The sequence below is a fragment of the Bactrocera oleae genome, chromosome 6 (genome assembly GCF_042242935.1).
Source record: "Bactrocera oleae isolate idBacOlea1 chromosome 6, idBacOlea1, whole genome shotgun sequence".
In the NCBI taxonomy this organism is placed as follows: Eukaryota; Metazoa; Arthropoda; class Insecta; order Diptera; family Tephritidae; genus Bactrocera; species Bactrocera oleae.
Window position 1 is genome coordinate 46,168,613 of NC_091540.1, and position 26,379 is coordinate 46,194,991.

At 36.9% G+C, this 26,379-nt stretch overlaps 2 protein-coding genes across 3 annotated transcripts in view; one reads left to right on the forward strand and one right to left on the reverse strand.

Moving 5' to 3' along the window:
* aos (protein argos) overlaps positions 1–8,265 on the reverse strand; it is a 33,569-nt gene extending 25,304 nt beyond the window's left edge. Inside the window, exons 1-2 of one of the 2 annotated variants that reach the window (XM_070111646.1) lie at positions 7,682–8,265; positions 4,358–5,522 (exon numbers count right to left, since the gene is read on the reverse strand). In XM_070111646.1, coding sequence (XP_069967747.1) covers positions 4,358–4,987 — 630 coding nt within the window. In that variant the 5' untranslated portion in view covers positions 4,988–5,522; positions 7,682–8,265. Of the gene's footprint in view, positions 1–4,357; positions 5,690–7,681 lie in introns of both variants that reach the window. The other variant, XM_014240088.3, reaches the window with a different exon arrangement.
* Positions 1–26,379, forward strand: part of LOC106621279 (elongation factor-like GTPase 1) — a 151,403-nt gene that overhangs the window by 123,982 nt on the left and 1,042 nt on the right. Inside the window, exon 8 of the mRNA XM_014240063.3 lies at positions 12,083–12,267. Coding sequence (XP_014095538.2) covers positions 12,083–12,267 — 185 coding nt within the window. The remainder of the gene's footprint in view (positions 1–12,082; positions 12,268–26,379) is intronic.

A 26,379-nucleotide genomic window follows, 5' to 3' on the forward strand; every position in this document is an offset into this window, starting at 1 on the left:
CGGAAGATACACCTGCTTATGAACCAATTCAAGCCTTTCAGTCAATGAACAGTCTACACACATACAAGTATGTATAAACAAACATACTCAATCGCACTTTAATATGTTTATACCAAGTTGTTTGCGTTATTTGCTGTCTGCTTAGCCAGTCAAGTCAAAAAAGCATTGAACGCTATCACCAGACTCAGCGCTGATTGTTTTCATATAAACATATGTGTATAAGTATGTTTGTCTTTTAGCCAGCATCAATGGCAGATCAGCCAACTACTTTTATACAAACACACACACATAAATAGTTATACATATGTACAGTTGTTGGCTTTCGATTGCTAGTTGCCTGCCGGTCGTCGCTCGTCGGCGTGGTATCGGCCCACGCTCGTTGAGCGTTAAATACCGTAAACAGCCAGCAATGGAATGTTGTCTAAATAAATCATGAAATAAAACACGATTTGGCCGGCACACACAAACATACGCTCATATGGGCACACATTCACACGTAGCAAAGGTAAATATGCGCATATCTCGTTATTTCCAATATAAATATGCATATTTGTCTGCAGAAATGTTAGTTTCCAACAAATTAGCATAATTATCTCTGGCCTTTAATATATTTTATACTCGATGTTGTAATATTTCATTCGTTTTGACATGCTTGATGATAGCGGGATTTTGAAATTAAAAAACTAATTCTTCAAAAATTTTTTTTTTAATTTATGAGTTGTTGGCCGCAATTTATAGGCCTCAATTGGATCACTGTTATGTTTTCCAACAATTTTTCATGGGTCTTTATATTCACTTATTGATCTTCCTTTCCGCTATTTCTATTGCGGCTCCATTTGTTATTGTAATTGATTGCTGCTGCTGCTTGCAGCTGTTGGCGAAAGCATTGTTTATGACTTGACATTAGATTACTTGACGAAATGCAGCTTGCTACGAGCTTACATAAATATGTGTGTTTTTTTTATTTTTTTATTAATGCATTGCGCTTTGATTTCATAAATGGTTATAAATAACATTGGACGCACACAGATGAACGTATATATGTATGAAGATATAAATAAATAAATAAGTAGATATGTATGTAGAAAGATGTATTTGAACAGCTTGCGGTCTTAAAGTTTAGAGTAGGAAAAGTTGAATGGCTTAAATTCTAGAAACATCTCGAATTGTTTGTGAATGACTCTAAACTACTACTAACTTTGCGTGTGCCAGAGAAAGAATATATAATTATTATTATGAAAAAAGTTTCTATAGCTATTCAAAATTTTTTCTTCGCTAAAAGAAATTTAAAAAAAGAAGCAAAAATATTGCATGTGATTTAAGAACTTTAAACAACTTTTACTTTGTAAACAATTTTTTTTTTTAATATTTTAATTTATTCGAAATTTTTTAAACAAAAATTTTAAAAATTTATTTTACAAAGCAAGGAGGTAATAAAAACTCAATTTTCCTTTATATTGCCTACTTTTAGGGATATATAGGGTTCTATTTAATAAAGGAGAATTCATATTTTTTACCCTTAACAGACTATATTAGGTTTGCCACAAAATTTGTAATATCCAGAAGGAAACGTTGAAGACCCCAGAAAGTAGATATATAAATGATCAATGAAGGACTGAGTCGATTTAGCCATGTCCGTCTGTCTGTGTATAAACGCAAACTAGTCTTTAAATTTTTGAGATTATGTATTTTGTACACGTTCTCCCCGAGAAGCTGCTCATTTATCGAAATGTCCGATATCAGACCCTTATAGAATCTAGCTGCCATACAAACTAATCAATCGAAATATGTCGTTGTATGCAATCCTTTTTTACTTAACGAGATATCAAGACGAAATTTGGCATAGATTATTTTTTTACCATCTCCGAAGAAATTGCCGACATCTGAACCCTACAGCATGTAACTGCTATACAAACTTATCTATTAACATCAAGTTTTTGTATCGAAAGGCTTTGTATTTGACAAATTATAATAAATAAGGTATACATATTGAGTCCTCCACCTTGCTACCAAGTATTAATTTAGTTCTGTCATCTTACCTTACCCCTAACGCGCTTTTTTGTACCCGGCTTCTTTAGTCAGAAAACATTTGGAAAGTTTCCGCTATTTCTTGGAATAAATTCATTCTACACTTTGTATCATTGTGTGTCATCTTGCAATCGTCACTAAAAGTTTTCGAGAAACCCCACAATAAGAAGAAAAATACGCCAGCGGATAGTAAGCACCGATTAAAATCGTTAGAACATAGAAATAAATAAATATGTAGAAAACTTGAACTTTCGACCTCCGTTATAATTGGCCAAAGGTGCCTACGAGAAGAACAGTTGCTCGATTCGTACGTCGTCATATATTAATTGACAGCATTTAATTGAATAACAGAATATAAAAGAAAGAGCACACAAACATATTTACATGCAGACTATAATATGTGTAAATATGTTTGTATGAGTGCATGTGTGTGTGCGCATGTGTATAAATAACGAAATAGAACTTTTAGAAAACAACTTGTTGAGTAATGTTTGAACATATAGTGAGTATATAATATACATTGAGTATAAAATACACACATGTACATATGTATGTGCGTATATAGAAGAATTAAATAAATAATTACTTTGCCATTCTTTTTTTTAATACATTATCTCTTTCTTAAGCAGCAACTGCTACACTTTTTATTTTTCTAAGCTAAAAATAGCTAATATTGTTTTGTCCAAAGTTAAGCGCCCAAGCTCCGCTCTCAGTTAGTGCGTAAATTACGCTTGGGTGGGCAGAGAATTCAAATGCAACGGGCGCAAAGCAATGACACAGTCACTTCGTTCATGTTGAAGATCACTAATTGGGAGCAGACCATTAGGCAATCAAGCAACAACACTAACAACAACACTTTGAATAATAGATAATAAAGTGGAACATTAAAAATAAAGTTACAACAATTAAGAGCGCATAATAGCAAAGGCTCGTTAGCATACTCGTACACAAACACATACATGCAAGTATAAAAAATAGCAAAAAGCATATACACACAATTTAACTTCTATTTCCGACAAATTGGAACGAAGATGCAAGTCAAGGAACAGAGTCAATGGCCAACAAGAGCATCGTAGAACTGTGTTATAGAACTACATATACATTTGTACATATGCATGTATATATCGTCACCTAAAATGCAAAATAACGTATTATTAAAAAATACTAAATTGAGTTTTTTGGTGTTTGCGATTCATCATACTTGTATAATGTTACATACATATATTAAGAAAGTTGTAAGTCCATGCTATCAGATCTATCCAAAGTATAACCAAAACTTAAAATAACATCTCTTCAATTGTATGCGCTTCGCTACTTCATTTTTCCTTTTCCTGTAAACTTGTGAAAAGTGATGTTACGTCATTTTGCATTTTAGGTGGCGATATGTATGTATGTAAGCGTCCATCAAAATGTGAGATCGGAAGAAAGGAAGTAAATACTCATAATGACATACATTGCCGCTAGTAGAATAAGTTCACTGCAGGGTCAACGGGGTCCAAAGTTGGCTTATAATTAATGATAAGCCCATGAGTAATGCTGTGAGTTATTCACGTTTTCGGGCAGAATTTTCGTGTTTGTAGCACTGATCTATTTGAACTCTCTTTCTTACTCGGAAAAAAAGTACAGGAAGTAGAAAATCGAGAAAAAGATATATTTAACAAGATTAAGATTTATATAGTTTAAATGCGGGCTCTATTGTGTAATAGTGGTCTTTTCTTGATCGCAGCGCCATCTTTGAAGAGACTAAATACGTTGTAAAATTTTATAAGCACAGCTCCCTTAAAGTTTCATTGAGATCATGATATATTCGAATACCTTCTAGATCATTTTTGACTATGAATCAATTTTGTTTCCAAAATATTCCAAAAGATTCCCTAGATAAATATCATATAGTTATATAAGAGAAAAAAAGATTTACCAAAATATTCAGCGTTATTTAGACTTAGAGAATAAAGCGCTGAATACCAAAGCGTGTGAAAGTCTGATATGAAGTGGCTACATATGATCGCTAATCGGGCTGTTGTCGTTTCTATATAAATGCTTGCATTAATTACTTATATAAAAACTTTGTTTAATTTATTTTATTTTTTTCTTCAAAAAATACGCTAGAATCACCGCTAAACACTCAATGAATCAATTCAAGGACATTCAGTACGCATATTTCCTCGAAGATATGAGCGAGAGAGCAGTGCTTCTATTTATAGCACGATTAGAGCCTTTTCGTTACCAAAAATTATTTTCTCAAATAGGTCTCAAAAGCATATAAATAATTTATAAAAGAAAAAAAATTTCCTCAAGGATTAACAAGCTACTCTTAGTAGTGACTTACCCCGACTTGATAAAGCACACGAACATCCTGAGCGGCCACACGACCTGCGCCGTGCCTTTGCCTATTATAACTGTTGTTATCCTTTTCGTAAACTGCGAAGGGACTCGAGGTTTTGGAGAGCTTTAGCTGCTGTTGTTGTTGCTGTAACAGCGTTTCACGATGGAAATTGTGCTGCTGATGATCGCGTTGTTGCTGCTCGATGATCTCCAACATCTGACGCGAACGTCGTTGATCCACAACCAGATCGCTCGGTTGCTTCTCTTGTTGCTGCTGTTGTAGTTGCGTGTGTTGGTGTACGGACGGCGCACCTGCAGCCGCATAATGTGAATCCGTTTCAATCGCTTGTGCAAAGGCTTGTGTTGCTGTTGTTGTTGTCGCCGATACCGCCAAAGTTCTGGCTGCTGGTGCTTGCTGTAATATTTTCGCATTCACTGTGGCATATTCCAAATTTCTGTGTCGTGTATCGGTGCTGCTGTCATCGGCCGCGCTGCTGGCGGTTGCTGTCACCGTTGCGCTGGCTGCGGCGGCCGCCGTCAGCTCGTACACCTCGAGCGGCAGGCGTGTCGTCCGGACGGTGCTGAGGTGTTGGCAGCAAAGCAGCAGCGCTAGCAGGATTGTGTGTGGCAACATTTTGTTTGTAAGTTTTTGTAATTTAATTTGATTTGAGGGAAAAGTATATATGTATATATTTTTTTTATTTTTCGACGTTGTTTTTGAGCTGTTGTGGCATCGAATTTATTGTGAATTTCGTTGTTGTTGTTTTTGTTGTTACTTAAGCAACACTTTGCCGTTTGTAATTGACACTTTAACGCTTTACTCGTGCACCTTGAGCGTGTTTTGCACAATTTTGTTTATTTATTGTATTTTTCGTTGTCTTTTTTGTTGTTTGTAATCTAAGTGAGTTTGTGTTTGTTTTATTTGCTTATTTTAAATAGCGTGTATCGGCTGTTTCTAGCAACTAAGGCGCTGTTTGTCTCGCCAACATTTTGTGCAATTACAACGTTCAATTGGTAACTGACTGCCGCTGTGTCGCTGTGCCTCTGTTCAATCACTCATTTACACTCGATTCATAAGCGCTTCAGTTCATAAACGTTTTGCGCGTTTAGTTGGCATCGAAAGCCGTGCTTGACGTGTACATATGTACATACATACCATAAATGGAAAACTATATGTTATATGAGAGAGCTTTAAAGTAGTTTTTATTTGCAAATTTGGCAATTTCCTGCAATTTTCCTTCACAATGCGTTAACTAAAGACGTACTGAGTATTGATTTGCAGCGTAAATTTAAATATTTTTAATTTTTGAGGTATTGTTTTCTTTAAACGTGTTTTCTAGAATGCAAAAAATTTTGAAATTAAAAGTGTTTAGTATATTTTTTATAAACACTGAGTAACGTTTCTGTGTTTGTTGCGTATAATAATTGATGCACATAAATATGTGTGTGCATATGCATAAATTTATGTATGTATTTGTGTATACACTATATGTATGTATGTACATACTTTCATTAAAAATTTACAAAGTTACTTCGCATATTTGTCTTTCAACAAAAATATGTTTATTAAGATGTTCTTTTATTAAAAAGTCTAAATGTTCTATTGTCCATATTCTATTTTTTTATAACACTGATTTTGTTTCCAAATTTGTGTCAATATTTTTATTTGTTGCAATCGTGTAAGAGACTCCTAGAAGTTTTTCTAATCTCTAATTCTTTTTATTTTGAATTTTTTGATATTTTTATTTATCATATTTATATCTTTTTTATTAATTAGATTTAGCACTTTTATAAGTTTCGCATAAAAAAAAAAATTGCTTAAATAAAAATATATAATTTTTTGATGTCAATTTTTTTTTTACTCATTCGAAAAATTCGATTATATTTTGATTGTACATGTTTCAAAACTTTATTTCAATTTAGTATATATTTCCGAAAGATTTTATAAGTGAAAAGAATAATTTTTTTGATTAAATATAAAATTAAAGCAAAATATTACAAAATTTAAATTACTGCAAATCAGACAAACTTTCTGGAAGTAATCTGGCAATCTACAGTCACTTATTTATACAATATATTACATAAATTATAAGCATAAATATATGTTGTTTAATTAACAAACTGAGACGTATTTGATTTAAATATAAAATATTTGTTTTCTTTTGTTATTGTTGGTGACTATTTTAGTTCAGATTATTTATTTTTAATACCATCTCGATATTTTTCTTTTAAATTAGCACGCTCTCAATATACAAAGTCATATTTGTATATTGAATGCTATTATATACATATATATATTTTTGTAAAGTTTTTACAATTTACATTGACCCGTCGCTATTTTTAGTTTTAATGGTTTGTTTATTTTTTACAATTTTAGTTGTAAACAAAAAACCATTTTCAAATGCGTAATTGACTGTTTTTCACCAACGAGTCTTTTTGCAAACTTCCATTCGCCTATAAATGTTGTAATTCGCTTTTATTTTTATTTTTTTACTTAGGTAATTTTTTTCCCAACTTTCGATCGTTTAATTGCCGCGCTAGTTAACTATTTTCCGGCTGATTGACGGCGAAAATTAGTTGAAAATCACGTCATTCTGGCAACTTGTGAATTGAAAATTATTTAGCTATGCAGGCTAGAGAAAAAATACTAAAAAGCATATTTTTACGAGGAGATCTTTTTTATTGCACACAAAGAAATTTTATTTAAACAACATGTAAAACTCAACAGTACTAAAACAAATTTTACAAAAATTATTTTTTTAAATTATTTATTTACACATTGTTTCCTTTGTCCTCCTCATCTTATCGTACATGTACGAGTATGTGTATTATTTTTGTGATTTACAGTTACAGATTTTGCAGTTTCAGTATTCCACAAACACGAATATTCATTTTTAATTTAACAAAGTCAGTCTTAAAATAATTGGCATCAAAAAACACTTGTCCAAATATTCACGTACAAGCACACACATACATATATACAGATGAAAATTCGTTAGATCGAAATCACGCCCGTTAACGTTGTCGTCGGCGCATTTGGTCGCGAGCCGCGTAACTCGAAAAACTAGTCGGTGAAAAAATAACCACTGTAGTTATTACATATACACATACATACATATTGTGCATACACACAAACACATGGCAGTTTATGGGCAAGTATTTATTGAATGAAGTGCGCGCGCGCATTTACAACTTGTTTCCATTCATTCATAAAAAACTTCATTGATCGCGACTACAGCAACAACAACTACATGCATTCATACATACATACTTATGTATGTATGTACAAAATCGGCTGTTGATATGCATACGTAAATTTGTAACTCACTCTAACTGGCTGGTAGAGTTTTGACTCCCTCGTGTACGCGAATACACCAACTTCTCGGCGCACCAACGGCGTTCAATGGGTTTTCTTCAAAAACAGCCAACAAAAAAATGTCACACGAAAAACTTAAAAATTTTCGCCGAATCAAGGCTGCACCATGGAAGAGTCCTTAAAAGTTATGCATCGAACTACAGTTAGGTTTTATCCACATTAGTATATGTATATTTTTTCGTATTTTACTCGTCTTCGTTTTTTCTATATTTTTCTTTTAGTGCCTGTGGCGTTTTTCGTTCAACGCACAAAATATAATTTTCGCTTGCGACTTCGACTTCACTTTTCGAACTGATCAAACAAACTGAAAGATACGAAATCCAGCAACGTTCGCATTTGCTTATCGTTCGTCGCAAAGTGAGTAGTGTGTCTGCCGTCTTATGTCGTCGACGCGAGCAGCACAAGTAGAAGTCGAACGTCGGTCGTCTTGCGGTGTCGCAGTTGCAGTCACAGTCGTCGGTAGTCGTTGTCAATCGTCGATCATCGTTTGCTGGTTGTCGTGGCTGTTCGTGCTTGTGGTTAGCGTAGACGCTCGCCAACGAAACTTGAATGAAAACCAATACAGGCATACAAATGTGGCAGTCGGCAGACGTGCTGTTGCACGCACACAGAGCTGCATTTGTACGTGTGTTCGCTGTTTACCTGTTCGTTGCAATTGCAATGGCACGTATACCCTCCACCACACAGTGGTGGCTTGTGCAATGCTCGTGGTCGGAGCCGTCGCTGTAGTTTCAGGGTTTCAATGTGTGAGTACCTATTGTTGGATGGTCTGCAGGAAAAAGTGAATTGTCGACCATTATTTAATCAGGATCGTGGTGTAGAATTCCAGTTGATGTTACTTTTAAAGTTTATAAGTTTATATGTTTTATAAGATGAAATGGAAAAAGGAATAATTCCGTATTTTTTCTTAGTACAATTTTAACCTTCTTTTGAAATAAAATAAATCTTTAACTCATGATAAAATCGACAAGTCTGCTTTTAAGTATCTCCAAAGACAAAAAAACAACACAAGAACCGTTTTTCGAAAAGTGTAGCTCTAAACCCATCTGCCCCACTTTGCCCATTGAAATGTGAACAGTCTTAAGTAAATTCTACTTTGTCCCTTATTGTTTCCCTTACTTTCGTTTCTAAATAAAAATGCACAAATTGTGGTAAAGTTTCACAGATGAGCCATAGTCGAAGGCCTAGACTTCGATATATAATTTCAAGCATGAAAATCGTAAATATTTCCAACTTTACTAAAGAAAACTTAAATTTAAAATCTTTAATTTTCCTACAGGGACCACTTACTGCAGCATCAGTTTCGCTGCTCACGTACTCACATCACTTTGCGGTTACGTTTCCGCTCGTCTCTGCCACTTGCTTCACGAGCATTTCATGAATGAGTGCTCGAAGGTATGAATGAATCGTAAGCGGTCGCGTTGCTGCTTGCTTGTATCTCATTCGATCGGCACTCCTCTCCCTAAAAATGTACAGGCATTCACACAGCCATATTTCCATTCATACTGACACTGCTTCTGCTGCGGTCGCTGTTGGTGTACAGCATCCAACGCGTCGTCGATGCTCAGCTCATTCTAGAAACAGAGCATTCATTTCTGTATTGTTGTTATTGTTGCTTTTATTTGAATTGAGATTTCTGCTTTTTTTCTAGTTTTTATTTTTAGCCAGCCAGTGGTTGGTGGCTAGAGCTTACTTTTGCGCAGGCGTAAAGTGTACGCGCACAGGGTTGCCGACTGTTTGAGTTAAAAATTAATATACATTTATTTTTTAGAAATACAAATTATATATATATATATATATATATACATAAATATATTTAAAGGTGGTGGGGATTGCTTAATTTTGTCAAGTTGTTGGAGTTGGGATTCAATATGTGTATTATTACACTTTGCGAGGTAGAGCGCAGAAATCATTCATACGCAGATAAACGTTTGATTATACAATTGATCGTATTGATCGCCGCGCTTCACTGTCGAGACGGCAATCCACACTCACTTAACCGTACAGTCTTCGGCGTGCTAACTCAAACTTTCTTACGGCGGATGTCCAACGACTTTGGCTCTTTGGCTGCTGCTGCTGTGGACGAGCTCTTGTCGTGTTGTTTTTGTTATCTTTACTGCTTCGATATTATTGAATCGTCTTCTCTGAAACTACTCTGACTTCTATTTCTTTTTATTGTCATTGTTGTTGTCGTCAATGTTGCTGTTTTTGTGACTTGTTTACTTATCTGTAGTCCATTCATTCGGCGAGTGTCCGTCCACCAGCGACCCGACCCGGTTCGTTTCGGCCGTTGTGCGACTGTTGCTTCTTATTGCCCAACTACCCGTCCGTCGTGGTATTCTACTACTACGCGTTTCCCCATCTTTTTTTTGCTGATGTAACTGTTTTTGTTGCTGTTTTTTGTTAAATTTATGAAATGATTGTGGTTGTTGCTGTGCTGTTGTTCTTTTTGTATTTGTGGCACATTCTTGGCTTGTCATTTTTACTACGACCGGAAACTAGTTCTTTTTGTTGTTGTTTGTTTAGTTTCATCCTTAGCTGGTTCGGTTTGGTTCGCTTGCCGTCTTGTTTACGCGCTTTGCTTGTTGTTGTTATCACTGCTTGGCGATGTTTTGATTTTCTTTTTGTATCAATTTTTTTAACGATTTTTTTAACTACAAGTCATTCGCATGCCGCTCGTTCGATCGACCGCTGCTCGAGCCGTTCATATTGTTGCTGTTGTTGAAGTCTTCTCCATTTCATCTTATTTGCCTTCGATCTGAATGGTATGCTTACCTGTTGCGCCGCTCAGCGCCGCCGCGCTCGCCGACTTTGTCCATTCATGCACTGCGGCCGCGGTCAAGATGTCGCGCGGCAAGTTGGCGCGAGTACCAATCGGCCAAACAACGTCCGGTCCAGCGCCGGTCAACCTGCTTTTACGCTTTCGTCTCACTTTCAAGAATATTCTGACCACTATGCTGGCAGCGCGAAGCCGGCACTCAACATTGCTGGTGTTGTTGCTTTGTCGTATGCCTTCAAATGTACATGTGTGTGTGCGTTTGTCTTTTCTTTAGAGTTATAGCATACCGAGCGCGGTTGTGGTTGTTGTTTTAGCGCGCTCCATTGGCTCATTTGGAGCTTGGCAAAACATCCGAACCCCAGGGCTGGTGTATGTACATACATACCTATGGCAACAGTCCGCTGCTCTTCATCTCCAGCTGCGTTGATTTGTTGTTTGCATTGGCTTTAAATGTGCGCATGCCAAACCGGTCACAATAATAACAATAACCAAAACCACTTGGGATGGTGTATAATGAATGAATGAATGAAAAACAGGAATAGTTTGGTCGTCAAGCGCTTCCTGTCCGCGTGCTTAGACAGTCTCCTGCGTTTTTATTTTTAACGACTGCAAAGTCAGCATTTTCTCGTTCCTAAAAAATATCGACCTGAATTTCGTTAACAGTATTCAGAGATTTTGGTATGGCGATTTTGATTATAAAACACTTTTAATTAAGATTTCTACATGGTTATCGATTAAGTTCAATTTTAATATTTTATTGAAAAACTAATTGTCGAAAATAACAATAAAATAATGGTCTTCGTTGAGTCCGTCCGTCCTGTGGATACAGTTTTGATTGCCCAGCTGCTAAATATTGCAGAAAACTCGTTTGGAAACATTTAAATAAGGCTAGATACTAAAAAAAGATCTAAGTATGGGTACCACACAAGCTAATACAAGAAAGCCTCATGGACCGAATTTCCTTCTGTGAATGCTGGTGATTCCCAAAATAATCACTCAATTGCTGAAGGAATGATGAAAAGTGTGTCACTTACAACAAGGACAAGCGGAAAATGTCATTGTCGAATCGCGTTGGCTCAAACGGTGGCCATAGCAGCAATGACAGTTAAGAAAGGTTTTCTTTGCCGTTGATGGGATTTACAGGTAATCATCTACTATGAGCTGCACCCCTGCGTCCAATCTCTTAATTCTGACCTATATTGTCAACCGTCTGAAGTAAGTAATTGCTCAGAAGCAGCCATCTTTGGGGAGAGGAATTATGATAGGGTCTGGCCAGAAGCTCCAGGATAGCTTATATGAGAGTGGCATTATGATATTACCTTGAACATTGAAACAAGTTATCGAGCAACACGCGGCATATTTGATCTAAATCCGATTATTCTAACTATGCTAAATAAAACCTTAAATTTATTACAAAAAGTATGGATTGCTTTTTACTAGACCTTATCTTTGTATCTGATTAAACTGTAATTAAACCCCCATTTGCGAAAACTTATTTCCAAATCAAATAAGCTTAATGTAAAATATATCACTCAATAATGCCAATTTTTCTCTTCTTTCTCTCTTTATTTCAGGAAAAATGTACGCTGTGATTGGGCGGCGTCATGGCAAAATTCTCTCTGGCGATTTAACACAAGGCAGTGGCAATTTCTCTGTAATGGCTATATTACCAGTTATTGAATCATTCAATTTTTCCCAGGAAATACGAAAGCAAACATCGGGTCTAGCCTATCCACAATTGGTGTTCAGCCACTGGGAGGTAAACGCAAACACATTTTTTTCTTAATAAGTTTATTTGAAAAATCTCACGCCTTCATCTGTCTAACAATGCATCTTTACATTTATCATTTTAAGTTGAGCGCGATTGCAAGTCGAATTCATCTATCTAACAATGCATCGCTACATTTATCATTTTAAGTTGAGCGCGATTGCAAGTCGAATTCAATGCAGAAATCGGGATTCGTTCTGATTTTCTGCTCTTCTCTCGCAGATTGCTGTAATTGCTTTTTAATGCGGATTTATTGACGCAACCAATCATTTATGGCGAATTCTCACAATAAAACAACGCTTCCGTTCGGAAGCTGTTCAATCACGCTATTAACGCGAGTATATCGCATGTCGATTTGCCAATTTTCTCATTTTCCGCAACCAAGTAATAAATTTCCAGTGACTAATTTCTACATGAGTGGTTGTTGGTGCGGCTGTGTTCGGTCACGCTTGATCGATGAAAAGCCATTGACTTCTCCCGGAATAATTAAATCAGCTGTTCAAATAAATTGACCATATGAGCGAGACATCAAATGCTGGACTTATGAAAAAGTGAGCTTTTTTTTATCTAATTTTCTTACTGTCCAATCTCTGGAAACTTAATACCGTGTCGTAATACCATTTACCTTATTTCCTACTAATTATGGAAGGGCTAAAATTGAAAGCAGAACCAATGCTCTAAATCACCGTTGTGACAGTGTGGTGGCACAATCTGTTGTTCCGCCTTTATGCCCTTCTGTCGGTCCGTCGTTTCGAAGCTGGCAGCTGTTTTAATTGCCAGCGTCCTTCCAAGTGATTAACCAAAGGTTCTTAGCTCGCCTTTCGTCGCCCAAAGCCCTCACCTTCGGTATGCCCACTGATGTACGGGTATGTCTGTGTTGCCAAGCGATTTCGTATTGCAAATTAATGGCGCGTTGCTAATATTCTGTGCTTTTTTATGTTTGAAATCTCAGTTTGACGTCTGTAAGCTGCTTGGAGAGTTCTTAATTTCTTCTTATTATTTTCGTATAATATCGGTTAGTCAAACTCATTCCTGTTTGCCGTCTCGACATGAGCCCGATTATAATTATGATGATGTTATTGGTTTTTTTTTGTTTTGTCTTTTTTGTAAAAGTCAATTTTTTTTATTGATTTTATGAATTCTGATTCGTTTTGCTGGTTTGTTGTAGTTATATGAGCAAGACTAGTAACAGCTGTGAAATCTTCAAATTTATCGACTTTTACGGTTTCCCTGATTTGCATGTAGACACATACAAAATTATAGATATTTGAGCATTTACACACACATCTTTCAATAATTTGCATGCTCTAAGGTGTCAAAAGACCAGCCATCACCTGTTGGAAATGTTGGAAGAGGTGTCAGTTACAACTGAGAATATTAAGTTATGTCTATATTGCATACGAGCACCATTTCTTGGCACATGAATCAACGCAAGACCACTAAGGCAGTAAAAAATTCTAAAATGCCCTTTCAAAAACTATTCAAAATGTAAGCTGTATCCCAAGTGGCGACAGAATGGATTGTTGTTCTTAAATTTAACGCAGAGGCTTAGTCCATATGAACCGTGGGAGTCTACCGTGATTTTCCATAAATCCATTCGCGTATTTATCCTTTCCTTCCTGAAATGAAATGACAGATTCTACCGAAAATATACCTCTGTGTCAAGTTTAGAATGCGAAGTTTCCATTACCCATAAGGAAACTTTATGGACCCTATAAAGTATTCTTTTCTCCTCAAACAGCTGCTTATTAGGTAAAATCAAGATAAACATTTTCATTTTTATTTTTTGATTGATTTTTCATTTGGCATAAAATTAACACTTTGGCAGTCATATCAATAGGATATTTTTCTCGGTGTCCTATATACTTATGGTTTATAATTTGAGTTAACCACCAAATCGCTTCCACGCTCAGCCATTGAACTGCCCAGGTTTCATATCCAGCCAAGAACTATCAACTCCGCATCATTCCTCAAATTGTATAACGCTGCAAGTATATCAGAAATGTTGCTTCCAAAAGAGAGTCAAAAGAAAGTTGTACGAGTATACATATATATGTGTATATGAGACAAGTACTTATATACTGCACTCCATATAGACAATTTCTTCTTTCGATATTTCAATATGGTCAAAAGTCATCGGCCGATCATGAACACGTGATTAGAGGAACGCATAGGAAAACTGGTATCACATGTTTCAGAAAGTCGGATGCAACAACAATTATTATGATCTCAAAGCATGGTACACCTTAGACCAGAGAGCTAAAAATATTATCAAAATTACTTCGCAGAATACATTTGTATGTACAAATATAAAATTTTTGCTGCAAAAAGGAACTCGAAAAGTCTCCTCGCATACTCGTTTTTCTTCGTTCGTCCATCTATTGCTTGCAATAAAAATGTCACTTGACAGTGCGACAATCAGCTTGACAATTAAAACCGTTAACCAAAGCCATTTTGTATGCGCGGCAAGTTCATGTCATTATTACAACTGATCTCCTGTTATTATTATTGTTGTTGCTGTTGTTACTCTCCTGATTGCTCACGCTGTCAAGTTGTGAAGTTGTCGCGCTGCTGTTGTTGCTGTTTGCTGCCCGCGCGTAGGTGGAGTTGTCACGTGCGCCGGCCACGATAATTGCATTACCTCGCAAGCAAACATTGCAAGTGGCCGGGCATGCGCCGACATACGAGTGCTTGGCATGCGAGCATGTGATGAAGCCCCGAAGCAATTGCCAGGAGACGGTGTCGTTGTTGAGGCGGAGCTGGCACATGACGTTGCATGTTGCTTTTATTATTGTTATTAATGTTGTTGATTGTTTGCCAACAGAGCTTGTTTACCGCTGCTGCTTCTTTCTCCACGCTTTGGCTTTTTATTTAATTTAATTTCGTTGTTGTTTTTGTTTTTTTACTTCTTAAATATTTATGCTGTCCGCGATGTCGAGGTGATAATGTCGCTGATGTTGATAATGTTGTTTGTATTTGCATTAGCTGTTGTTGTTGTTGGCACATGTGGCACAAGGAAACGACCTCAGTTCGTGCCATACTGCTTTGCAATATGCTATTGTTGTTATATATGTTATTGTTGTTGCTGTTGCCTCATTACACTAGCGTCGTTCAGTTTTACTTATATACAGCCCACCAACAACAACAATAGCAACTGGCTTAAATTACCTGGCAGCAACTTGACTGAGTTTCTTCGCCAGTTGGCCCTGTTGCACGAATGCCATACACACACACACACACTCAGATATGGGTATCTATATGAATGTTTTTAGTATATGGTATATGCAGATAGTACACGTACCTTACTCTTTTCACAAAGTAAGCCAACTGTCGCTTAGTTTGCGCACATTGCATAACCATCACAGTGCCGCTGGGCGAAGTTTGTAAGAATTTACAAATCACTGTCCATCACTCGGCCGAACTGCCATCTGCTTGAGTGGCATTTGAGCTGCAGCTACTGCTTGTCGCGGACTTGAGGGCCAACTTGTATAATTAGAAGAAATGGAAATTTCTTTAAAAAGTAAAGCCTTTGCTTAGGGAGCATCTCTCACTAGTTTAATCACTTACTAGTGAATTTTGAGGTTTACATAATCGCAATCGTACATAATTTAAATATTCTTGTGCCAATTTGCTTGATTGACGCTCTAACCGCCCTGCAGTTTTGGAAGAGTCCCCGAAAGTGCATCGGTAATTTCTTACCTTCGATGGTTGCTTAGTCCGTTGTTATCAAATCCTTGAAGGTTCGATAATTAATGCGCTTTATCAAGTCTTCGGCTCCGCGGAGCTAAACTGGTACGGAGAGAACTCCATTTGTGTGTACTTCATGTGAAGAGTAGTAGTAGTGCTTTCAGATAGCCAAGTATCGAATTATTTTACTCTTTACTGTAGAGCTTTTTTTATATTGTTAAGTTATATACACATAGAACGCGCCTTGAATTTTTCAAAACTGTAATCAATTCGATTCGGGTCCTTTTGTAACCTGGTAAATTTTTCTGCCTGTCGAGGTCGATCAGTTTCAAACTGCTACCGGAAGTTTCGTAATGGAGACTGAGTTTTCCTCAGTAAGATCACTTTCTTTCATTTCGTCGTAGAAACTATTCAAGCAAAATTTTGATATCGGTATACTATATGGACACACGTAGTGATGATAAAAATAATGTACATTAGGGAGAGGTTTAATAATTAATTATGTGAGCTTTGGCGAGACGTAGTGAGCAACAGTACGCGGTGACGTCTATCTTTTTCTTTTCCCACCAGATTCCGAACCTATTGATTTTTATAAAAACCTTATTACTGGCAGAGAAACATTCGAAGGTTCAATTAAATTTTTGGTGATGAAGCTCCACCAATGACCAGTATTGATCGATGGAAATCAGGAAAACCAGCACCGAAGATGGATCACTCTACACCACCACAATTCGAGCTCTTATACATCGACTGAAACAACTGCATGTTTGAGCACTCAAAACATCGATTTGATGTCCTGACCCGGCACCGAATGATATTTTTTTATTCCCGTACGTAAAAAGTTAACTAAGAGGTCAACGTTTCTCGACACCTGAAGAGGCGGTTGATGGGTTCAGAATGCATGTTTTAGTGATACCTCAATCAGAGTGGCTAAAGTGCTTCGACAATTAGTTTAAACGCGTGCAAACGAGTATAAATCTTAATAGAGAATATTTAAAAAAAAAAAACAATAGAGCGTTTTTCAATGGTTAATATTTCTTTTTGTTCTTCAATACCGAAATATAAAAGGCAACAAAGGAAACAATTTTTTCTGTGATTTTATGCGTTTTTTTTCCCAGGATTAAAACTGAAGGCTAGATCGTCGAGGTATCGCAAAAATATTGCTTGACACTATGTTGATAAATCAGATTGAAGAGACGTCGGTAGTAGAACGATGAAAGCATAAAATTAAGGGCTCCAAGAAGCCCGATCGGACCGGATTAATTGACTTTAGATGAAATCAGCGTCTGTGAGTTTAATCTATAGCTAGAGTTCCTTCAAAAATGTTTACGACGTTGAGTTTCTGACTCAATTGAATCTTGGTACAGATCATAGGTCCAATGAGAAGTTTACTCCCAGAAATTGTTTACTCTAGCTGTACTATATGTAGACATCTACGAGTTTCAGTATACCTGCTGTTCGTAGCACGACATCCCGTTCGACGTTATTTACCAACTCTCTAACTTTAGTTTACAGTTTTTGCCTCGGTTCTTGCATTTTTCTGCGATTAATTTAGCATTCACCTTTGTAGGTGGTGAAGCCGAAAAAATCGAAAAAAATATAGGAAACTTTTCAAAAACTAATTTCATGAGTAGACAAGCGAAAGACAACAAACAAAACCGATTTTTTTTCACTGAGCATGCGCTTCATTGTTATTATTATTATGGTTTGCTGTGACAGCTACCGGTGCTTATTTTGAATGCTACTCGCAGATGTGGTTGTTGTTGGTGTTCATGTTGATTATTATGATTATTTTTTATTTCTTTGCTCGTTTGCCACGGCTGCCGGTCTTGCCGCTGTTGACTGTTACCGCTACCGGGCTACGCGCATGCGCGCAACACACGTACGACCGACCGCACTTGCATGCACCTCAAACACTACACACACGCACACATGCATGCAAACATACAAATATGCAGAGATATGAGCATATCACCAACAGCGTGCTTGTTTGTACAGATATTAACACAAAATATGTACACACACACACATATGTACATACATACATGTGGACTTGTGAGTGGATCCTCCGGCTTTGGAGCACAGGTTGCGACTCCACACGGCTTATGCTGCTGTGGTGTTGATTGTTTTAGTTATTGTTATTGTTGTTGTTTTTTGGTTGATGATGCTTCGCGCTGGCGATGATGACTGTCCATTTCGCTGCGCTCAATGCGATTTTCTGCTTTGCTTGTTGCTGCAGTTGTTTGTGTTCCACTTCATCTGCTTTCGGACAGTGTTGATGATGATGCGGCTTCTGCTCTCGCTGTTATTGTTGTCGTTTTTGTTGTCGAATCAGAATAACCGTCGTTTTTTGTTGCTAATGATACCTCTCAATTTTTGTTGTGATTTAACTGCTAGCATTCAGCATCAGACATGTGAATGTGTATGTGCGTATGTATGCATTTGTCATTCGCCTCGTGCGCAACACGAGTTGAAAGTTTGCAAAAGTCTTCAGAAGCATACGAGCCCCGCTAATGAAAGGTTATGTTTGTGCGATTGTAAACATGTAAGCATGGAATGTGGATACCTTAAACAGTACCTGTCATTTATTTTATACAAGTATGTTTCCCTGAACTCATTAACCAACGTGGGTAAAGATGAGCTGAGGCATAATAAATACAATAAGAAATCAAAAATAAGAAAATAGGTCAAAAGTGGACCCTGTTGCTTGTGAAGGATTGAAGGAAGGCTAAAGACTAAGATCAGATTGCATGGACAAATCGAAAAGAATATCATGAATTTAAAAAATATGTGTAGACCAGCATAAGACTGATTAAGATATTATATCCATTTTTGAGTCAGAATTAACGCGTTTCTTTGTATTATTATTATTATTTTTTTTTTTTGTTTTGAGTATAAATAAAATTAATGTACTTTTAGAGAATCAAATGCGCTTTGAAAATATGGATTTCCTTCATTCCGTAGCCGATCTCCAGTACGACCTCAGAAAACAATGTCAGGTGGTGAGGAAAAATGTCTGCTTAAAATTATTTCAAATTCAATAAATATGGTAGATGAATTCAGGCAAAGATCGAAGAACTAGTCAAAATTTTTATTTTTGCAAAAAGTGGCTTTCCAAAAAAAAAGTAGTTTCTTGTACCACTTCACAGAGGATTAAAATTTTAAATTATTATCAAAAATCGTATTGCTTTGTCCGTTCATCATTACTGATAAACATATCTAAAAAGGTCGTGTGGAAATTTCAAGTCGAACGGTGCAGTAAACAACATTTCGAGAAAAACGCGTTTTAAGTTTTGGGACCCGGTTGCATAGAGTTAAAAAAATCTTACAAATATGCTCATATCTTCGAAACTGTTTTCCGGATAAATATTTGAAGAATATTTTCAAATATATGTATATACTTTTATATGCAAAAAAATCGACTTTTGAAATTCACATATGATATAACCCCTTAAATGAGGTCTAAATAGAAAGGATCGGTTAAAGAAAAGCTAAGCAAGTTACCGCAAGTTACCGCAAATTCAGTGGATGATGAGATTCAAATGCCGAAAGAGAGAGAGAGAAAGGATGATACACTATCTGTACGTGAGAGCGGAAATAAGAAAAATTTATCGAGAGTAGTTATAGAGATAAGATAGAGATAGAAATGACGACCTATATAGTATAAGTAAAGTAGAAATAAAGATAAAAATTATCATGAAAATAGTGATAGATAGATAATAAAATTGAGATTGTGTTCGAAAATGGAGATAGGCGCGCAAAGGAAAAATTAGCGATAAAGAAGGAGATAGGGTGGGATTGAATTTTTTGCCAATGATATGCTTTCCCATGTTAAATATGGTTTAGTGGTAAAATGGGTTACCTACAGTCATTATTATTATTAGTGAGGTTAGATATACAAATATATACGAGTATGTTTGTATATAGAAAAAAGCAATAGAAAGGAAATATTTATTGAGGAAGTTGGTTGTTTGACTCAGAACATTGCCTTTCTACGATCTATGAAAGTTATCTAATACTTTGGTGTGATCTTGAAGTTTGTGAGCGCTATTTCCAAGGTAATGTTACGTTAAATTAAATCTTAGCACACGGCAATACTTACATACACAAACGGCTTAACGACTTATGTTAATTAAAATTTAATTTCGAGAAATAGCGATTCCATAATCTTCTAATTAAGATTCAAGTAGATAAAATCAATTTAAATGCAAATCAAGCGGCTGGTAGTGCCACAAAGGAAATGTTCGAAATTTCAGTTTCAATTTCGGTTCACAAAAAATTGGTCATTCCAATGATTTCCTCAAAAAGAAACCTTCACCTCATTGCTTCGCATATCAACAAGTTGGAGCGACTGGCCTAACGCTACGTTGCCGGAGGTTATAAGTGTATTTATGTAAGCATGTGTGTTTTGGTTTTGCTTTCTTGCCTCACGCTTCAAATTCGGTAGCTGCTACACTTCAGTTGACGGTCGGATTGCAATGCTTAGCGCGCTTAATCTCAACAAGAGGCCAACAAAGCAAAAAGACGCTCGTAAAAATCGACAACGGCAACAGCAACAACACCGCAGACGTAAAAAAGTGCGGAATAAAGAATGAAGAATCTGATAAGAAATTATTTGTGTAGCAGCATGTGTTCGACGCGAGGCAGGTAACTGCGTAGCAAAGCGACCGCTGGTTGGCTGCCCGCCGTCTACCTGCTGGCTATACCCAGAAGCGCTCTTTCTCCTTTTAGACATACCTTTTTGGAACCAAGAAATCAGAATTTTTATATTTGTATGCTGATTCATGTATGCTTCAATGTTTGTGTGAATACGTGCGTTGTTGCTTTGGTTGTGTGTATTTCAAAGCGTTGTGCTGGCCATTGTAAGCGGAGCACTAATGCGCTCCACAATCATTTATTATGCTGTAGTAGTAACGGCTTTTATTTAGTTAACAAAAAATCAACAACAACAACAAAAGCAATAACAATATGGAGCATAACTGAAGAGTAATAAAACCTTTCAATACAATTATAAGTGAGATTTGATTTTGTTTTCGTTTTTCCTGTCCATTTAACCACAATGGAGGCGATTGATAATACTCAAGCGATCACAAAACCCATACACATACACTTATGCCCATACATGAGTCGTTGCAACCACATGTGTATGTGTGTATGACGGTTCACGAAGAACAATAATCTGCACAGGTAATGCAGCATATTACATTTGTGTGTCTGCGCATTTGCGCATGTGTGTGTGTGTATCTGCATAGCAGCTGTCGGGCATTAAAATATTTAGATCAGTGCGTCCGAGCGCATTCGCAGTGCCAGCCAGCCAGTCAGGCAGCCACTTGAGCGTCTTCTTAACACCTGTGTGCGTGTTTGTGTTTGTGTACATGCCACCATTTGTTCAATACCCACACACACACATAGCATGCGCGTGCAGTCGTGGCTGTCAAAACGACATTCATGCCGCTCTGATCCGCGCGTGATAATTTCCTTCTAGATCGTGTCTTTGCCTTTGCCAACATTTCAAATCAGACCTACAAACATAATCATACATGCATATATGTGTGTGTGTGTACTTGAGTTTGTACATTCGTTTAGTGCGGCTAGGCCGATTATGATCTCCACGCTCTTGACCGTGCGTAGCCCGGTAGCTAACCACGTAAATTGAGCCTGAAAGCCGGCGGCGGTGGTGGTGGCAGCCCGTATACCGCGCCGGACAGACACATCTTGCGAATGCATATCTTTTACGATCGCTGTAGTTGTACAGATTGGAACACACGTTCTACATACACACACACATATACACAAGCGTCTGTATTATTTTCTCGTGTTTGCAATCCTCTTAATGTTGGTTTTCGTTGTTTGCAGTTGGTTGTTGCTGCACTCGTGAAGGACACACTTGCCTCATCCTCTTAAAGCGTCATACTTATCTATATGCATATATGCTTCAGTTTTTGTTTTAGTTTTTGTTGGACCTGTTGCCGATCCTATCCACATAATCTTCCGCCCGGTCACGTCGTTTATTTGCCGCATCTTCTGCGCTCGGTTGTTGCTCTTATTGTATTTTTAATATGCATACTCCACCTCATTGTGTATGCTTGCTTCCTACGTCAAACACATGTCATGTGTCCAGCGCGTGTGCTCTTAAGACACCACTCGGGTATTTTCGTTTTGCTTTTATTTATTATTTTTTTTAGAAAAATTAGGTTTTATGCAATATTTCACACCCTACTGTAGTAGATAATTGAAAAGTCTCAGTATCCGCTGATAGACGGTTCCAATAATATTCTCATCTTAGGAACGAATACAAATTGAACATATATCCCACCTTGATGCGATCGTGTAGTTTGGAGGAAAAAAATGAGATAATGAAAGCATTTGTTATTCTTACTGTAGTGGCGCAAAACATTTCCAGAATCATTGCTGGGAACACGACAGATATGACAATTCATAATCGTATATGTATATGGTTAATCTGGCTCCATTGCGATTAAGTTGATCCTCTGTCATGGAAACCTCAAGTTATGGCTTCGAATGCTTCACCGATATTTTGGGACCAATCTACAGGCATGATTAAATGGGTACTTTGAATTCTAACGATTTTTGAAGACATGGATATGTCATAGGATTGAAAGAATATAATGGCAGACTAGGGTTCGAAATCCAAATTCTCTTTCTTAGAGTTTTACTTCAAATCTGAAATTTCGAATATTATTCCTTTGCCTAGCTAAGCCCAAAAATGTACAAAAAAAAACCCTAGGTAATTCTTCACAAATGAAGAATGGTAGAACTCGACCTCACCCTAATGCATACAAGTACAAGTATATATGTAAATACTATAGAGGTCCACGTAAATGCGTATTTATGAAATAACTGCTTGGTTCCACTGTTATTGTTTTTGTTGTTAAGGCATTATAATGAAACCTCGTATAACAATCACGACTTGTCGAAATTTATGAATATTTACGAGCCACTTGATCACCTACTCAAGCTCATTTCAATTTCTCCCCTTTGGAATATCCTTTTCGCAACAAACATACGCACATATAAGTATACTAACATGCATGTTTACATGTGTGTGTGTGTATGTGTGCATAATTTTAGTTGAATTACGTGTTATACCAACGCTCGTCATTGTGCGCTGTCACGGTTCATCATTTTCTTGTATGCATCCTCAATTGGCTGATCTCATTGTTGTCGTCGTTGTTGTTGTCGAGTTTATTTTCTTACTTGCATGGCATTTACTACTCCCTTCAGGTGATTTTTGGTGTGATAAACAAGCAAAAGTGTTGGCAGATAATGATCAGTCGCCATGTGATGCCAGCTGGTGGTGGTGCCCGCAAGCAACCAAGTGGGCCCAATGACGGCACACCCGGATGGTACCCCTGTTCGTGAAGGTGTGCTCGAACTTCGACGAAATTGCGCAGCAGTAAAAATTCCACACTCAATTTCACCTGAACTCAAAAGGTTGTCTTTGTTTTGTTGCTTCGCTGCTCTTTTACCTTCTGCTCGCTGATAGGTCGGTAGGGATGTATGAGTGCCTCTATGAATTTGTACGCACTATGTGAGAGATGTCTTATTAGGATAGCCTGGTGTTGATGTCAATCAATTCTTATCTCATATTGATTTGTAGATATGTATGTGTGTGTTTGAGGATTTCAATGCAATGTTTCTCCCTAATTAGTTATTGAATACATAAAGATTTGTAGATTTGGTTCGTTTGACCTTATTTGCTTTTTTAATTCTTGGAAGTTATTTAATAGTTAAATTAGTTAAAGCTTTAGACTTACACTTAGTCTTTAGTTCATAAGATCTGTTACAAGTTCAGGCCGTTATACCAAAATAAACTATAATACAGTTTTAATGAAATTAATTTTATTTAATAATGCATTTAATAAATGAGCGATGTGCAAATTTTGTTCGAAATGGTCACCCTTTGCTTTCGTACTACACTCCTCAAACGATTCGGCCATTAATCAATAGCAGCACGAACAGTTTTCATTGGTATTGACGAAGCTGCTCGAACCAAAGATTTTTTGAGACTCTTCAAAATTTCTGTAGAGTATTCGATAGGCCATGTTCTCTAACCCTGATCCCAAGCTTTAGTCCAAAGGACTCGAATCTATACTTTCAGACGTTCAATAATCTGCAGCTATGAAACCAGGAATATTGCTTTTAAGCCACTGCTGTGTCGTTTTTGCTTCGTGTGTAGGAGATCCAATGCTGTGTGCTGGAATATCCAAAGATCTCTAACGAAGAGAGTATTGCTTAACTGTTTTATTACGTCTTCTGAAACATCCTGCTGGTACAGTTTTGCTCCAGTTTGAACCCCTTTTTCACAGAAGTGAACAGATGTAACGCCTTTACAGAAGACTCCCCAACAAACTATTACAGCCGCTGAATGGTGACCTCGGAATATGATTTTTTGGGTCTTTGGAAGTTATTGCGTATATTTTGTCATTCTGACCTGGCTACTCTTTCTGTCATCAACTCTAGACGTTTGGGAAAAGCAAGCAATTATTAGTGCGGTAAACAAATAAATAACGAAATATTAAGTTTTGGGGTATGCCGATGTTATATGAATTGAAATAGATAGATTATGTTGTACAAGGCTTGGTTTATATCGATTATTCCAATTTCAACACATTTGAGAAACCTTTAAATAAAGCTGACAAAGGAACAAGGTACATTTTTCAGTTTTCTTCCAGTTATTAACCATTCTCACTCTTATCTCATCAACCAACTTTTTTTTCTAACCCAAAAACATAACAAAGTTCAACTGTTTCGAATCTCACCATATTTTGACAACTCGTTTGATTTTTGAAGATTCTTTCAACAATCACATACGAGTATAATATAACAAAAAACATTTCCCGAAAAGTCGATGAGGAATAGTTGTCGTTATTTTCAGAGTACATTTTAATCTAAATCAATCCGTGCGTTTTTGCCCTAAATTAGATCCGATTATCAGTTTAAGCACTATTGGAATTTTCATTGTTATTATATCCTGAATAGGATATATTATATTTAGTTTGCCACAAAGTTTTTAACACCGAGAAGAAAGCTTCGAAAACCCAATAAAATATATATAAATGATCAGCGGGACGAGCTGAGTCGATTTGATCATGTCCGCCTGTCTGTATAAACGCTAGTTCGCTGTTAGTCCCACAGTTTTTGAGATATCGATCTGAAATTCTGAACACATTATTTTCTCTCTCCAAGAAACGGTTCATTTGGAACCGCTGATATCGATCCACTAGCTGCCATACAAACTGAACGATCAAAACCAAAAAAGTCCTTATATGGAAAACAATTTTATTTGACAAATTTTGCATGGATTATTGGCCCAGGCAATGGTGCATTCCCCGAAAAAATTGTTACCGGACCACTATATCGTATAGCTGCCTTACAAACTGACCGATCAAAACCAAGTTAATTTATGGATCAATATGTCTTAATAACTAGGATCCACTAAGGATCTAGTGTTAAGATCGTCTAGAATATCAATGAAATTGTAAAAAAGAAAATCAAAGAAGAAAAAAAAACTAGCTCTTCATCCAGCCAACACACAGCCTACGGTTCTCATTGGCGAAATTTTAATTAAAGAAAACCATTACAGTCACATGTGTCTGTTAAATACCGAATACCATGTTTTCTGGAGAAAGTGGTTTGTCTAAAATACCCTAATTAATTAATGACCTCCATTAAATGATGCTTTCAGTAAACTGCTTTAACGTGTATTAGTACTCTTAAAATGATTATCAAATTCAAGAGGAAAAAAGAGCAACCATACACTTGCTCCTCGTTGAGCGCATTAAGAAGCTGCAGATGAATGTTAAAAATTGTAAACGCTACAATAAAGTTTTTAGCATCTTTTCATTTTTTCTGCTAAGTGAATGACAATCCATTTTCCCTGAGTGCCTGTTTTGCTCTCTTTGATGGATCTCCTGCGGCTACTTGCTGCTGTTGCCTCAATAAGTTCATCAATCAATCGAAAATCACACTTTTATGCCATTCCAGAAAAAAAAGGAAGAATTAAAGTTGATGGCTCCTAAAAGTGCCAACTCACTTGCTTTCATAGATGAATTTATGTTTGCGCTATCACCTAGGCAAACATGCAACCCACGCACATAGAAACCGCTACGGTGCCCATTCATACAAGATAAGCTGTTTATCCTGTCATGTCCTATAGAGAGCAACTGTGAAAATTCGCTCGCTCACCGCGCGACCAACGCAGCTTACTCCATTGAAAGTGTACTTTTGAGATCGGCTATGGTCTATTAACCAACACATAGTCGTCATTCATGTTACACCCACCCGTGCATGCAATTTTGCAAAAATCACAAGAAATTGAATTCGTTTCGGCGTCATAGCTAAGCATTTCCGCACGCAGGACACTTGAAACGCACAAAGGACCTTAACGCCACA